This window comes from Schistocerca piceifrons, chromosome 10 (assembly GCF_021461385.2).
Source record: "Schistocerca piceifrons isolate TAMUIC-IGC-003096 chromosome 10, iqSchPice1.1, whole genome shotgun sequence".
Taxonomy (NCBI): domain Eukaryota; kingdom Metazoa; phylum Arthropoda; class Insecta; order Orthoptera; family Acrididae; genus Schistocerca; species Schistocerca piceifrons.
The window spans coordinates 1565977-1583550 of NC_060147.1; the positions used below are offsets into that span (position 1 = coordinate 1565977).

The 17574-nt window shown below is 39.2% G+C and overlaps 1 protein-coding gene across 4 annotated transcripts in view; it reads right to left on the reverse strand.

Moving 5' to 3' along the window:
• LOC124718901 overlaps window positions 1-17574 on the reverse strand; it is a 191533-nt gene that overhangs the window by 85718 nt on the left and 88241 nt on the right. For all 4 annotated transcript variants that reach the window (XR_007005935.1, XM_047244548.1, XM_047244549.1 and 1 more), the window contains exon 2: window positions 10255-10347. Coding sequence is in view for 3 of the 4 variants with exons in the window: in XM_047244548.1 (XP_047100504.1) it covers window positions 10255-10345 (91 nt within the window). In the remaining variant the exon portion in view is untranslated. The remainder of the gene's footprint in view (window positions 1-10254; window positions 10348-17574) is intronic.

A 17574-nucleotide genomic window follows, 5' to 3' on the forward strand; every position in this document is an offset into this window, starting at 1 on the left:
TAAAAATAATAGATTCAGTAATGGATTTCCAAGCAGTATCACCAAGAATTGCGACTCTAAGCTTTAAAACAATGAATAAAACTTATACAATAATAAATGCTCATGCCCCAACAAATGAAAAAAATTGTCTAACAAAAACAAAGGAAGAGGTAGATAAAATTTGGGACCTTCTAGAACAAACTGTGAACAGAGTAAATAAAAAGAATGTAAAAATCTTATTGGGAGATTTCAATGCTCAGTTGGGAAAAGAAAGGAAATTTAAAGATATAATTGGAAAATGGAGCCCACATAAATTTACAAACAAAAATGGTCAAAGACTTGTAGAACTCTGCAGAGAACACAACCTTGTATCTAAATCAACATACTTTAAGAGGAAACCAAGTAAACTTAAAACATGGAAACATCCAGACTGGAGGAAGGGCGAGTGGCAGCTAGACCATGTCTGTATGGACAAAAATTTTCATAAGGAGATCCACAATGTTAAAGTACTGAGAGGAGTAGACACAAGCTCAGACCATTATATGGTTAACATTAAAATCAAATTCACACCGTTAAAGAAGAGGACCGGAAAAACTAATAAAATACAAAGGAGGTTTGACCCACACCAGCTAATTTAAATAATAAGTACCAACAAATAACACAAACCATCAAATTAACAGATGATCTAGAACAACTAGTACCTAATCTTAAAAAAGAACCAGAGAATCTAGCTCCCTTGAACCCACGAAGGAAACATGCATGGTGGACATCAGAATGTGACAAATTCCATGAAGATAGATACCAAGCATGGTTAAAGTTTCAAACACATAAAACTGAAGAAAATGCCATCAACCTAAAAAATGAAAGAAAAAAATTCACTCAAAATATTAGAAGAATCAAGAGAGGATTTCATAAAGATATTATAAAGTCCATAGAAGGTAATTATCATAAAATCAACTCCAGGAACTACTACAAAATCTTTGGGAAACAACTACAACAATATGAGGCCCCTACACTAATACTGAAAGATGAAGATGGAAGAATGGCACACATTAACAAGGAAAATGCAGAAATCATGGCAAAAGCATTTTACAAACTTCTGAATTGCGAGGAACCCAAAGAACCCTTACAAATCAACATAAATACCCCAATAAAAAACAAACCTAACAAACTAGACCCTCCAACTTTCCAAGAAGTAGAAGAAATTCTTAAAGAACAAAAAAATTATAAGGCATGTGGAGAAGATCATGTTTTTGTTGAAATGTGGAAATATGCAAGTGACACAGTCAAGACCTCCTTACACATGGCTCTAACAAAAATTTGGGTAACAGAACAATTTCCCGAACATTGGACCACAGCTATCATCCACCCACTACACAAAAAGGGAGATAAGAGCAACCCAGACAACTACAGAGGAATCTCTCTCCTAGATTGCACATATAAAATTCTATCCAAGATCCTATATGAAAGAATCAAGGAGCAATTAGAACAGGAGTTAGGGGAATATCAGGGAGGTTTCAGACCATGGAGAAGCTGTGCAGAGCAGATAATTAGTTTAAAATTGATTATGGCATACTACAAGAAACGGAACAAACCTCTGGCAATAACATTTGTAGATTTTAAGAAGGCATATGACTGTCTCCACAGACCTTCAGTATTAAAAATTTTAAGAAATTTAGGACTCCATCCAAAACTAATTAAAATAATACAACTCGCTCTAACCAACACCAAATCAAAAGTGAAGTTTAGAGGAGAAATTTCGGAACCATTCCTCATAAAAACAGGCTTAAGACAAGGTGACTGCCTATCACCATTACTTTTCAACTGTGCACTGGAATACATAATGAGAGAATGGTACAAGGACAATCCAAAGAGGATAAGAATTGGAAGTGCAAAAGATGATATTAGCTTAAACTGCTTGGGATTCGCTGATGATCTTGCTCTCCTAGCCAACACCGTTCAAGAAGCCAGGCAACAAGTGAAATCACTACAAGAAATAGCAGAGAAAGTAGGCCTTAGAATATCATTTGAAAAAACTGATCCACCACTTGCAAACAAAATTACAATAGGAGAACAGGAAATCAAAATTGTTGATAAATTTAAATATTTAGGCGAAATAATAACATACAATCTAAATGAGAAGCCATCATGTCAAAATAGAATAAAAAAACTGAACTACGCAAATTACATTACCAAAACTACATACAACAAAAAAAGCCTATCTATAGATGCAAAATTAAAACACTATAAAACAGTTACACAACCAGAAATAACATATGCAGCTGAAACTATCTTCAAAACAACTAATACAGCAGAAATTGACAGAATACTAAAAATAGAAAGAAGAATAATTAGGACATGTATAAATAAACAGTATAAAATAAATGGACATTGGAGAATAGCATCAAATGAAACAGTATATAAGAAAATAGAACCAGTCATGAGCACAATCAGGAAGAAACGCATCTCATTCTTTGGACATCTGATGAGAACTCCAGAAAACAGAATTAGTAAAAAAATAATACAAAAATTGTGGAATAGCAAGAGCGACATTAAATGGATCACAGAAATTAAGGAAGATATAAAAGAACTTCAAATTACAGTAGACGACCTAAAAAACAAGACAGATAAAACCAGAATACTGCAAGACCCGCAAACCAGACTACAAATGAAAATCAATGAAAGGAGTACAGGAAGAGTTGTCTCAGATGAAGAAAGAAAGAAAATATCTGAAAAAATGAAGAAATATTGGGCAGACAGAAGAACAAAACACCTTTCATATAAGAATAGCCTCTAATAATTATATTACCTAAATATATTAAGTTATTGTTGAACCAAATTGTATCCATGTGTAACAACTTGTTTAGAACTTTGTATTTTTGACTACAGTGGTCCAATGAAGGCCTTAAAATAAATAATAATAATAATAATAATAATAATAATAATATAATAAAGTTCCAAAAATTCTGAAATATAGCAGAGTCTTAGCCAATCCTCAAATTGTCATCTATGCAAAATACTCATTCCGAGCATTGGTGCTATAGCTGAATTCTCGTCGCAGAAAGAGAGATTGCGGTGAACATAAACACTTTTATGCTACGTACGGTAACCATGCAGTCGAGGGGGTTCTGTCAAATGATCGATAAACTGGAAGTGCAGAAACTGAGCTCTGTGACTGACCAATTCGAGACGCCCATCAACAGACAATGCTCCCGACATGTTGCAGTGTGTACACACTATTATTCGTGGGCACTGGTGCCATCAGACTTCCGTCTGTTTGGGTGACTTAAGGATTCTCTACACACACACACACACACACATACACACACACACACACACACACACACACACACACACACACCTGCACTTATACAGACACAGGCAGACGTGTGTAAATCTGCCTGTGTCTGTATATTTGCAGATGGATATGTGTGTGTGCGCGACTGTATACATGTCCTTTTTTTCCCCCAAGGTAAGTCTTTCCGCTCCCGGGATTTGAATGACTCCTTACCCTCTCCCTTAAAACCCACATCCTTTCATCTTTCCCTCTCCTTCCCACTTTCCTGATGAGGCAACCTTGGATTGCGAAATCTTGAAATTTGTGGGTGTGTTTGTGTGTGTTTTTATTGTGTCTATCTACCAGCACTTTCTCGCTTGGTAAGTTACAGCATCTTTGTTTTTTATATATATTTTTAGTAGGAGGAAGGCCAATCATAAGACGGAAAGATACTGAGTACAACAAAACAACTGCAGTGTCAACTTTGTTGGACCTAATGTTTAACTTATTGGCTTTTATCGATTACATTGCTGCCCATTCAACCAAAGCCCATTGCGAGGCATTAAAGTAAAAAATGTGAAGTCACACAAACACAGAACAAGCCATGAGGAAGGCACACGCAAAGAGTTCAGAAAATGAAAGGTAAATAAATTTCATGTATGATACAATATTTAGACAAAAATTTAAAAGCAGTTTCAGAGGAGTGCATAGCTACTTGTACTAATACATACAGCTGTGTTTTTGACTACTGAAAACAAATATATCAGAATAAATAGGCCTACTGTCAATATGACGAAAGAGGAGTTTCAATATGAGCTGGGGTAGTCCGTGCAACCTGCATGATATTTTATGTAAATCTTATTTTATTTTTGATATGCCGATGTATAACTTTCTTCATATTCCCGGAATACTGTACATACTATGAAGATGTATTGAGATGTATTTGCCTGAGACCAGTGATGACAACTAAGATTTGCCAAAAATGGTAGTCATAAATAAAATTATAATTAGCGATCTTGGAGGTTGTAGTTTTTACATCTGTATTTCAAAGTCCTATTTGCCACAGGGTGCACCAATAAACCATTTCAAGTCTTCAAAAAAACAAAAGGCAACCACATAGTACACTTAGAAAACACTGCTACTGTAATGGGAAATACAATGGGGATGATACTGCACGCATGCACCAAAGATTAACTGCCAATAGCTGTGGAGTGTGAAGCCTAAAAAGTCGAGTGTGATATTTCTGGTATCTGCAGACAAATCAGTGTGGCCACAGACTCTGTTTGCATAACAGCTGTTATTTTGTTTTGCTAGAAAAATTATAAGGGTAATAAAAGAGCAAGGAATTGTCATAAAGTTTCACATGAAACAGAAAAACTGCTACCAAAACCTATCTTTCACTAAAAGAAATGTAATGTCAAAGACTGTTTATTGTGTACCCGAGCCTTTACACAATTCCAGCATTTCCAAGATCGCCGAGAAGACACTGAAGATCACCAAGTCCCAGGAGGCCCTCCAACATCAATAAATAGATGAAAATATCAAAATATTTGGTAATGTGATTTGGCTGAGTACTCAGTTGATTGCTGAAACTTTAGAAACTGTCAAAGAATGCATACGGCATATTTTACATTAGGAATTTAGCACAAGAAAAGCATGTGCGAAACTGGTGCTGAAAATTCTTACAAAAGAAAACAAAGCTTGGGGAAATGTTTGTACTGATTCTTTGAATAACACTGAAAATTATCCTAATTTCTTGGAAAGAGTGATAATATGTGATGAATATTAGTTTGTCATTTATGATCCAGAAACTAAGTGCCAATCCTGAGAGCAAAAAAAGCTCAAGTGAGCAAATCAAGATTCCAAATGATTTAAGAGGTTTCCAGCAAAGAACAGCATCCCAGTGTTACACCAACACCTTATTCACCTGAAGTAGCACCATGCGACTTATCTCTTCATTCGAGGTCAAATCTGCATTAAAAGAAATAAAATTTCAGTTCGCTGAAGCACCTGAGAGAAAACACGACACATATTATCGAGGAAGTCACACAGTAAAACTTTCAGCACTGTTCCCAGCAACAGAAAATTTTCAAGGAACATTGTAGGGTTAGAGGAGGGGAGTATATTGAGGGTAGCAATAACTAAACATGTATGTTTTTTAAATAAAATGTTTTATAGCAATAGTCCCATTTATTTTATAGCCACATCCCGTATTTCATCATATTCAGAGCACTTCGTGGCCTATGTGGAGCTTATTAAACACTCAACACGTTTCTGGAACCTGTTAACTGCTCGGAGTTGAATTGTGTACGCTATTTTTCGCAATCTATACTTTATGCCGTCTCTAGTCAGCAACCGTAATTTCGGCACCAATGGTGGAGTAGAGGGGTACCCAATACAGTTGCATCTGCTGGATCCACCTTTACGTTTGGTTCTCTCTTGTCCTTTTTCTTCTTTAATCATTACTGTCATTCTGGTATTTATCTCCGACTGGGGTGAAGAACGAGCAAATTGTTCCACTGCCCACAGCCTGCTGCTCCATCAACCCGAGGCTCAAGTCAAGATGCGAGGCAGAGTTAATCTTCCGGGTGGGCCCAGAGGAAGGTAACTCTTAGTTTGTGATGGTTAGCTATGAGAAGAATTTAGCAGGAACAGAGAGAGGAGGAAATGTTGTCTCAGTCCCAAACAGATGTATTTGGATGGCCACCGGTGCCCAACAATGGCACGGATGTGGATGTCTTCACCCCAACTGTAGGCAGCGGCTCAATCGCCAAGTTTGCAAAGTTTGCCACCGTGTGAACTGAATAAAGGTATTTGCACTTTTTATACGCTCCAAAATATGAGCGACAGTCGAGATCGTGAACTACAGTACATTTCTTTCCCTTTTTAAAATGTGTCAAATTGTAGATCGAACAGATTGTTGCTCTTTGCTGACTTTAAATATTAGTGGTCAATCTTGAGGAGCATTCTCGTGCAGTTGCTGACTGCGTTACACACAGATGGGATCATTTGCAATAAATGGAGAAACGTCACACAGAGATAGAATGTACAGCTTTTCATCACCGTGGTAAATCATTACTTTCTCCTTTTGGGATACAAGTCTCCTTTGAAACTCAAAATAAAACATGTAAATGTTTAAGGCAAAGGAGTACACTTCAACAGGTATCAGACTCTCCAATTCATATTGCGGCAAGGTAACGGTAAGTTCAATTTGTGATTAATCATTATAGATCATTAATTGGTATAGATTCACTAAATTGATTTCTGTATACTCAAACTACTTTAACAGTTCTATATGTATCAAGAGTTTCAGTCATAGGAGATGATGTAACATAGTTGTAGTATGGCTAGTAGTGTGTAAAGTTGTGGCTGAGCAAGCAGAGTGGTAAGTTGTGCTAGTGTGCAGTAACACAGTTACATGTTACAGTGGCCTGCCAAGAAAATGTAAATAAATGGAAGAATGAATTTGGATGTTGAAATTAATTAAAAGCTGACCAGGTCTCCACACTGTACGCAAAACAGCAAAAATCTAGGCACTTAATGACACAACTACGATCGACAATTGTCGAGAGAATGAATCCGGAAAGGTAAGTACAATACGTATTGCACTTCATCTTCCTGAATAATTTTACACACATTGCAAGAAACCCACGATCATGGAGTAAACTGCAATTACATTTAAATTCTGTACAAATTCAGTACTCGAGAAATAGACGAGCAGGAACATTACGAGCAATAGTATCTACTGTTTGTTATACAGGGTTATTCAAAAGTATCTCTGTGGTTTCAGAAGACGACTGTGCAAAAGCTACAAGACATACACAAACCAGACACCGCTCAGAGTGCACAGCGTATCTCTAAGTTTCAATCCGTAATTCACCCCACGGTGTATATGCAGACTGCACCTCCACGGAGACAGTGTGTCAGAACACGGTGTATAATGGAGTGCCCTCAAATTTGCTAAATGTGATTAAGCTGTGATGTTTCAGCAACAGTTTCATGCTAAGTACGAGGTAAAAGATCTGGTACAAAACAACACACTGGTCGTATAACACATTCCGTGAGAATAGCTGCTTAGGTGTTGTAAAGAAAAAAGTTTGCTGTAACCGTAACGGGCTGTGAGTTTTAGTTTTTTGAGGGTTTGCAGCACCGAGTGGTAGAGGGGAATCCCCCGACCAGAACAAGGAACACTTTATACAAGACACACAGCAGAAACAGTGTGCAAGACGGATCACAAAATAGCTGACATGGCAGCACAAGAAAAACTGCAAGTTTCTCGAGTGACTCGAATCGAGTTGGAAGGTGAGGATTTTCTCAGCTCTACTGTGACTGGAGATGAAATGCGGGTGGCTCATTCCACGTCTGAGACAAAAAGACAGTCGTCACAGTGGCGACATTCCAATTCCCCGTCTGCCAAAAAATTTAAAATTACAATTTTGGGTTAAAAAAATTGTGGCTTCAGTGTTTCGGGACCGAACACGCATCATTTTGGTCGAATTTCTGCCTCAAAAAGAGCATTCAAAACAAAAGGAGGGGAATGCTGACTAGAGGATTGTGCTTGTCGCACATCAACCCCCGTCCTCACACAGCCTCGACCACCGAGACACTACTGAACTTGTGTGGTTGCAATGCTTCGAACCATCTCCCATATTCTCCCGACTTGGCACCTTCAGATCATCATCGATGGGCAGGTGCAGAGAGAGTTTCTGATGTATGGGAAACAGCTGGCAGGACGGTCATTTGAGGAAGCCATTAAGAAGCTTGTGCCACAGTTCACTACATGCACTGAATGGGATGGTGATTATGTGGAAAAATAGCTAATAAGTGCATCAACAATATCCTGTATTTTTTCAAATACACTTTTTCTACAAAATATAAAAATCTAGTACGCTTACTATCTGAATACGCCCTGTAAATATGGCTATAGGCTGAATATTTATAGGTTTTCTTTTCATTTTTTATTGTTTTTTGTTTTAAATACACAGATATGAGAGCAATTCATACCCACCACTTTTTACACATTAAATAACAGAAATTCTTCTGCGGAATAAAAGGAGTTGTCGAGGAGTAACTTTTTCAGTAGTCTGTTTTAAAGTTTTACTTTGCTGTCTGTCAGACTTGCAAAGCATGCAAGTGCTGCCTATCTGGGACACTAACCTTCGTTCTGACTATTTCAATGACTTGCAGTGGCTACTGAAGGAAGAAGTTGGTTTTCAGGGAGGTAACTGAAAAGGTGAATTGCCACAATGTTTGAGTTTGGGGCACAGAACATCCACACTAGATAGTGGGTATGTGGGTATTTGTGGGAGAGGGAGCTCAATGGCGAGGTTATCAGCACACGTATGAAAATTAGTGAAAACGCACGTTGTTAAATGTAGAAAATGTGATAAAAGAGGTAAGAAGAAATCTGAGACAAAGTTGCACTCACTTTCTCAAGCTCACCCACAATCAACCACACCATCATACTCGTGCACACTCTGCAATGTAGCGTTAAAATGGTCACACGTTCTAAAACTGACGAGACTGTGGAACACGTTCGTGATTCGTCTAAAGCCTGTGCCTTTTGTTGAGTGTCCTCTTCAAAACGTACGGACCATTTTTCTTTGCTGAGAACACTATGACTGGTTTTGTGTACCCCACTGCAGCTAGTGCTTATGTCAAAATTACAACAAGACAGTGGAGAGTTTATTTTGCAACAAGACTGTGCTCCATCACACTTTCTTTCAGACTTTCATTACCACTTTAGTGCCTTACTGCCTCACTGTTTGACTGAACATGCCAAATATTGTGACTGTCCTCCCCTTCAGTGGCTCCCACGATCAACTGACTCAACTTCGTATGATTTTTTCTAATGGTGTTATGTCAATGATCATATGTTTCAGCGTCAACTGCCACTTAATTTGTAATAGTAGCACGGTCGAATAACTAATGCGGTCACCGATATCGACAACAAAACGTCAGGATGTGAACGGTAAGTTTGGCACAGTGCTACGGTGCGCCATCCACAACTCGCACGACAACTACGCCGCACAGGTGAGAAACGGCGTCGCTCACGCACACGGCCGTGACATCTCCGGAAGCATCGGTTACGGGGAGCGAGGAGCCTCACCGACTGTAGCCAGAGGCCGCTGCAGTACCACACAGCCACGACCCTGCCAGTCACGTGTGCAGAGAGGGCGGCACGTCTCTTCCCTCGATAGCTCTCGTCGGTGTGCCGGCAAAGTAGACGACTGTCCGAAGTGAAGCGTCATTTGTAGTGCTGTCCGTGTAGATTGTTTATTTTCTGTCCGACTCTCGGGCAATAGCCAGAGTCCAGATTGTTTGCGTACGTGGAAGGTAGTTCTCTGTGTAAATTTTGTTCTCAGTGTACCCTCCTGAAAGGAATAAAGAATCGTTGTGAACTTCTACCTGGTGTAGTTGTTAAAACCCAACTTAGGAACATTTTAGACGCTTGCCGTGCCACAGTAATGGTAGCCACAGGTGAGCACCTGTTCATGTGAGTTAAAAACTTGGAGAAATCTACCGATAGGTGTCTATTTTCTGTACGTCTCTTAGTCTGTGCGTGGTCTTCTTCCGAAACTCTGAGGTACTTACGAATAACCTCGTATATAGGCCACTGTGAGCCATGGCATTCGCCGAGGACATTTTGTCGTTCCGAGTTTGTGTATCATTCTTCATCTGTTTACGAGGAGGGGGGAGAGTGAAGGCTCTCGTGAGCTGCCGGGAATATTACCGAATCCTTCACAGGAGGGCAATGCCTGCGACTGAGCAGGAATCACTACTTTAAATCGAGACTGAGCCACTTCACAATTTGTCGATTCAGGTTACTTCCCAAATTTGTTCTCAATATACTCAACAAAAAAACAACAGTTTTGTGGTCACAACTGATTACTCTTCATCAGTTCGTGTACAAACTAGGTACTGAGGGAACTGTTCCTCACCATTTATTTTGTAACTACTTTTGCGACAGCACTTTTCAGAACACGGGCAGCTCTTACCTTCTAGGTCCTCGTCACTATCTTCAGACTCGGCAACTGCACTTATTCGGTAATCCCGGAAGTCCCCTTGTGGCTCTCCCAGTGTTGCCATATCTGAAACAGTAATTTCCTTGTTGAGGCAGTGGTTAAACTTATGTATATCAGAAGTTAACCGAGAGTTGCACATTTCATTACTGAGAATCACTTCGAAGGCAAGGCAGGGGAGTAAAAAGTCACATAAACAGTAAAATTTAATTAAAATTATAAGGGAACTCATACTTACAGGATTTTAAGGTCAGTGCACTAAACAAATAACATGCAATCCTCACAAAAACTTGGAGAAATCCCTTTTGAATATTAGAAGATTTCCACGTGCTGTTAAATACAGAACATTTCTACCACACTAAAAAATTAACTGGTAGCTGTGTCCATAACATAGCTAGTTCAAACATCACTACTAGCACCTTGCAACTTTTTTATTTACTTTTATTAAAAATCCACATTAATTATGAGATATGGTGGTCCTTTCTGCTCATCTTTTGCAATTACTGTAATCTAGTCGGTACATTTTAAAATTTCGAAAAAAATATTTATCATTTTCTATGAATTCCTGATTCCATAAATGAATTAATATAACCCAAAAATTTAAGCCTTGCTAGTACGTGACACTTTCCTCAGTGAATGTCATGTTCAATATTTTCAGGTTCAGCACCTTACTGGCACATCAAAAGGTATCTAAAAAGCATGTCATGAGTAAAAGTCAACAACAGTTAACAAAACTGGCATTTTTAAAAATTTCTTTTAACACAGCCATTAAATAGACCCCCAGCCCCCACTCAGTAGCACACATCACTGAAAGTGTGTGAAAGATATTTTCATGTTCTGCGCCCAACTAACATATCAGTACCTCTTTAGAAAGTATTATGTAAATATAAGTCAACAACAATTAATGATTCTCTCTCTCTCTCTCTCTCTCTCTCTCTCTCTCTCTCTCTCTCTCTCTCTCTCCCCCCCCCCCCCCCCCTCCCCACCCCAGCAATGTGGATTATGGAAAATGTGTTGCCACTGCTACGATTCAAACTCTAGAAATAAAAAAAGTATATTTTCTATTTGACGTTCCACATTTTTGTGCCAAATATTAATCTATTGTGAATACTCACATTTCACACGATTAGTAGTGTATTTTTTATCGAAAAATTATGATTCAATTTTTTTAAACTAACAATTCAATCTGGTAATAAATAAAGAATTTAGCACAATTAAATAAAAATGTTTGCTATTTGTGAGAGCCAAACAAGAGTTTACGGTTATAAGGCTTGTCTGCTACATTCTGAGCTACCAGTGGCTTTATCAACAACCTCGATATGTTTTGTACTTAATGTCACTAGTTATTCTAATCTTCAATGGCTATTTAGAGGTTTTGTGAGCATTAAATCATCCCACTTCAGAAAACAGATTTACAGCTACAGCAACAGAGCTTCAAATTCTGTATGTATGAAGAAAATCAAAGGAGGCCAGTTCATAAGATCCCTTGTCAGCCAAAGAGTAACACAGTTTAAACATGAGACAAAACGAAAAAATAAGTCTTGTAAACATTTACCACATGTTTTGAATTTACACAGTGGAAACAACATTCATGCTTTGTGGATAGAATTAGTTGCAATTTAAAGATTACAGTAATATCACTGTTGTGGTCTTCAGACCAAAAACTGGTTTGATGCAGTTCTCCACGTTACTTTACCATACGTTCAAGCCTCTTCCATTTCCAAATAAGTACTGCAACCAACATCCTTTTCAATCTGATTGCTGAACTCATTTCTTGGTCTCTCTCTAAAATTTTTAACCAATACCAAGCTGGTGATCCCTTTATATTTCATAATGTGTCCTGTCAGCCAATCCATTCTTTTAGTCAAGATATGCCACAAATTTCTTTTCTCCCCAATTCTATTCAGTACTTCCTCATTCATTAAATGTGCACATTTAAAAAGCTTCTATATTCTCCTTGTCTAAACTGTTTATCATCCATGTTTCACGTGGCTACATTCCATACAAATACTTCCATAAAAAGACTTCCTGACACTTAAATCTGTACTTGATGTTAACAAATTTCTCTTCTTCAGAAACGCTTTCCTTGCCATTGCCAGTCTACATTTTATATTCTCTCTACTTCGACCATCATCAGTTATTTTGCTCCCCAAATAGCAAAACTCCTTTACTACTTTAAGTGTCTCATTTCCTAATCTAATTACCTCAACATCACCCGACTTAGTTCGACCACATTCCATTATCCTCGATTTGCTTTTGTTGATGTTCATCTTATATACTCCTTTCCAGACCCTGTCAATTCCATTCAACTGCTCTTCCAAGTCCTTTGCTGTCTCTGAAAGAATTACAATGTCATCGGCAAACCTCAAAGTTTTTATTTCTCCTCCATGGATTTTAAATACCTACTCCAAACTTTTCTTTTGTTTCCTTTACTGTTTGCTCAATGTACAGATTGAGTAACACTGGAGATGGGCTACAACTCTGTCTCATTCCCTTCTCAACCACTGCTTCCCTTTCATGCCCCTCGATTCTTGTAACTGCCATCTGGTTTCTGTACAAATTGTAAACAGCCTTTTGCTCCCTGTATTTTTTCCCTGTCACCTTCAGAATTTCAAAGTATGTGTTCCAGTCAACATTGTCAAAAGCTTCCTCCAAATTAAAACTGTAAACAAAGGTTTCCATAACTTACCTTCTAAGGTAAGTCTTATAGCGTGAGTATCATCTCACACATCCCTACATTTCTGCCAAATCCACTGATCTTCCCTGAGATCAGCTTCCACCAGTTTTTCCATTCTTCCGTAAATAATTTGTCCTAGTAATGTGCAACTATGACTTATTAAACTGATAGTTTGGAATATTCACATCTGTCAGCACCTGCTTTCTTTAGAAATGGAATTATACATTCTTAAAATAAGATGATATTTTGCCTGTCTCATACATCTTGCACACCAAGTGGAATAAATCTGTTACGGCTGGCTCTCCCGACGATATCAATAGTTCTGTGGAAATGTCATTTACACCAGGGGCTTTGTTTTGATTTAGGTCTTTCAGTGCTTTACCAAATTCTTCACCCAATATTACATGTCCTATCTCATTTTCATTTACACCCCTTTCTCCTACCTTCAAGTTCACTTCCCTTTTTCAGATTGTCTTTATACTCGTTCCATCTTTCAGCTTCCCTTTCTCTGCTTAGTACTGGTTTTTGAGTAATATCAAATGCACACTTAATAAATCAGAAGGCGTAATAGGCAGTCAAGTAGCTTCTGCTAATGGATTTGACCTCGATTCATTACAGCAGCTAGCACTTCCACATAAGCAGGAGATCAGAAACTGTTTCGATTATTCTCAGCGGTTGTCATTTCCGAAAGATGAAGGAAGAGACTAAGTAGGGTAGGTCACTTCAAATACGTCTGACCAACTGTGGCGAGTACTGGAAAATAGTTTCTGCACTGTTCCTCAATCTAACCCTCATCTCGGAATCTGTATTCCGAGGTAAGGGCAAGATTAAGGAGTGAGGAAAAAAACACTTTGAGAATGTCCTGAATGAAAAAAAGAAAGCTGGAGTAGATTTACTGTGGGGCTCGGTGAGACATGTCTATAAAGAAGAGAGTATCACATATGACTGCAGGAGGAGGAGGAGATTAGTGTTTAACGTCCCGTCAGCAACGAGGTCATTAGAGACGGAGCACGAGCTCGGATTAGGGAAGGATGGGGAAGGAAATCGGCTGTGCCCTTTCAAAGGAACCATCCCGGCATTTGTCTAAAGTGATTTAGGGAAACCACGGAAAACCTAAATCGAGATGGCCGGATGGCGACCCCCCCCACCCTCCCCCCATACGAATGGAGAGTGTTAACAGTGCCCATATATGTATAGAAAGGCAATATGCAAGACAGTGGTAAAGATGAGTTGCTGTGATGTTGAATGTGTCAACTAACACTGCCCAGTGTTTCTCAAATTAGGTACAAGCATATCTGTAATAAGATTATTTCGCAGACCTAGATAGAATTTTAAAAGAGCCGACAGGTCTGCATTTTTTTGAAAATCTGGAAAAATGTGTGGGATGGATCCAACCAATAAGCACAAACTATAAGAGATTCACTGGGGCTATACTATCCACAGCAAATAAATGTATCCCAAGGGGCTTCTGAAAGGAATACATACCTGGAAGACATAAAACTTTGATACTCTGTACAAACAGTTTTGCGACAACAGTGACTGTGCATTAGTTGACGAACCTCTGCACAGTATCGACACAGCTCGTCGTATGCAGTGGGCTGAAACAGCCGAGACCTCAGGCTTCTGCACCTCGAGCAGAAAAGCCCGGTTCCTGCTGAGAAAGTTTGGAGGTACCGACCCGTCAGACTAGACCCGAGCAAGTAGCAAATAACACTGTGACCACCTCTAGAACTCCTAAGACCCAATCACTTACAATTGCGGTTAAAAAGGAATTGAAGGCTCTCAAACTAGCCTGTAAACTTGAGTCAAACTAAAGGCAACTGGATTTGATGGCATCTGTTCAAAATTCCAATTCCACAGTGGGAAGAATGTAAAAATTTTGCTAGCAGCATTCTTTAGTGATATCCTCCAAGCTGGTAACATACCACACAATTTGAAAAGAACAAAAATTATAGCCATCTTAAAACCAAGTAAACCAAACGACAAATGCAAAGTTACCGACCCACTGCTTTACTTAGCACAGTATGTGAACTTTTGGAAAGAATATTCCATAACGGAATCAGCTGCAAAATTTTCCAAAACCTGCCTGCCGAACAAGAGGGATTTCACCCAAACCACAGCTGCACTAACCAGATTGTCTCACTGACAATTTGTACTGAAGCAGGATTTCAAAACAAAAGATTTCAACTCTGTTTATAGCTATTACAGAGGCCTACAACACTTTGTGGAGACAAGGGGTTATATTCAAACTTTTAAGGAGTCATGCCATGCCTTAAAATTGGAAACTCATCAATGCTATGTTAAGCAATTGTAGCTTCCAAGTTCTAATGGGTGACAAAATGAGCCCTCCAATGAAGCTTAATAATGGCCTTCCACAAGGATCAGTGCTAGCCCCTCTTCTGTTTTTTCCTTTATAAAGCAGACATGTCTAAGAAGCATCAAGGAAATTTGGATATGCTGACACCTGGGCTCTTGCTGCGACCCACAAACACCCGAGCATTACTGAGTCTGTCCTGACTGAAGACCTACGAATTGCTGGCAAATACTTCCATAACTGGAGGCTACAACCAAGTGCTGCCAAAACAGAAGTCACCAGCCTCCACCATAACAAGCTCACAAACAAGGAAATAAAGGTATATTTTGAAGAGAAACAGCTGTGCCATAACAAAAGTCCACATTATCTAGTGATCACTCATGACAGGACGCTCAGCTTCAACGAGCACTTGCTGAAAACTGCTGTTAGGATGAAGTCAAGAAGCAACATCTTGCAGAAACTTTGTGGCACGACATGGGGATAATTAGCTCCAACATTACGGACATCTACTCTCGGACTGATGTACCCTGTGGCAGAACGCTGCACTGCAGACCACACTCGTCGATACGCAGCTCAACCGGACTATGCGCATCATCATAGGAACGTAAGAAATACTTCAAGTTTCTGGCTGCCTATTCTCAGCCATATAGCTCCCCAACTTTTGCACTGTGAAGCTGCTCTCGAGCAGGAGTTTGCAAAAATAGCTGATGATCCTTATCTCCCCATGCACAGGGACATTTCTGTAATCAGTAAAAGCAGAATTCACTCCCATCACCCACCTCTACAAGGCGCAAAATCTCTGATGGACAATGGAGCAACAACGGTGGACTGATGGACAGAAATGTGGCAGAACAACGTTATACCGGAACAGCTGAAGATGTCCCGCATCTCGACCAGGCCACTAGGGTTTTGAAGATGGTCGCAAGATATTGTCTGCACTCAATAGAATAAGGACAAATAGTGAAAGACGTGCTCACTCCGTGTACAAACAGGGATTGTGGTGCAGAACAACAAACGGCTTAGCACATAATATAAACATGCCCAAATTGACACTTTCCTATCTGGAGGAGCTCCTATTAGCAACTAAGGCATCAACTGTGTGTGTTCAGCAGTTGGACATAAGCCTGACCTGTTCTTTGTAAATACTTGAATGTAAATTTAATCACCTTATAATCATGACTTTTTTTTACGTCAAATACCTGTATATGTATTGTAAAAGAAAAAAAAAATATTTCCTTGTGCGACATGAGCCTAGCCATACGATAAATAAATAAACCACCATAATACACTTTCTCAGTGAAATAAGTATGTCTACACTATGACCATTTACACAATCATCTTAAGCTATGTTATTTTTCTTCTTCATACAGTGATCTATGTCACATCTCTCCCTCAAACAAAATGCCTCCCGCCCCCCTCCCCCCCACACACACACCCATGCACACGCATTACCCCCCCCCCCCCCACCCCCCATATACACACACAAAACCACCACCACCATTCATGAATTCTTTTACTGAGAACTGGGAGTTAAGCAAACCAAAGTCATTCGTGTTTGAGGTAAGTTTTACTATCTATAAAAATCTTTACATGCTGGGTAGGTTATCAAAGTGCTATTAGCTACCAAGGAAAATTGACAGCTTATTATTTCTATTAGCCACGAATCTGTTACGGTGTCGTAATAGGAGCAGAGATGTATTCCTAGATGGCGCGTCCCAGGTGGTGGATAGGGGGGTCGTCACCAGCGTGCTGGTGGATTTGAGCGAAATAAAATAGCTCTCGCGGACCAAACACATGTCCCATCAATCTCATTTTTCACCATTCATAATTCACCCATCACCTTTCCAGATCACACCTGGAATTGTGAACCCTGACCTTGGTCAGACACTTGATCATTGATCAGATAATCAAACAAATATGAGGAGTCTTCTATTGAAAGAATCCACTGGTTTGGGCAGTCATGCCGAGATTATCCGGGCGAAGACACCATTCGGATACGGTGGGGTGTCACGGAGGACAAAGGCGAGTCGAAGCGCCTAGTGATGCACTGAATGAACACACAAGCACGCAACATATTCCACATAATAAGGTGCTAAAATTTAACAAACCAGGAAGATTTTCATATTTTGCAACAGTAAATATTAATTCTTTAAGGAAAGTTGGTAAATTGAAACATTTAACAGATGTCTTAGATCAACAGAACACAGTTATCACAGCCCTTCAAGAGTTACGCAATACTGACCGGGACACAATTGAATCAGGAGGATATTGACTTTATAAGGGACCACCAGGAGAAAGGGTAATA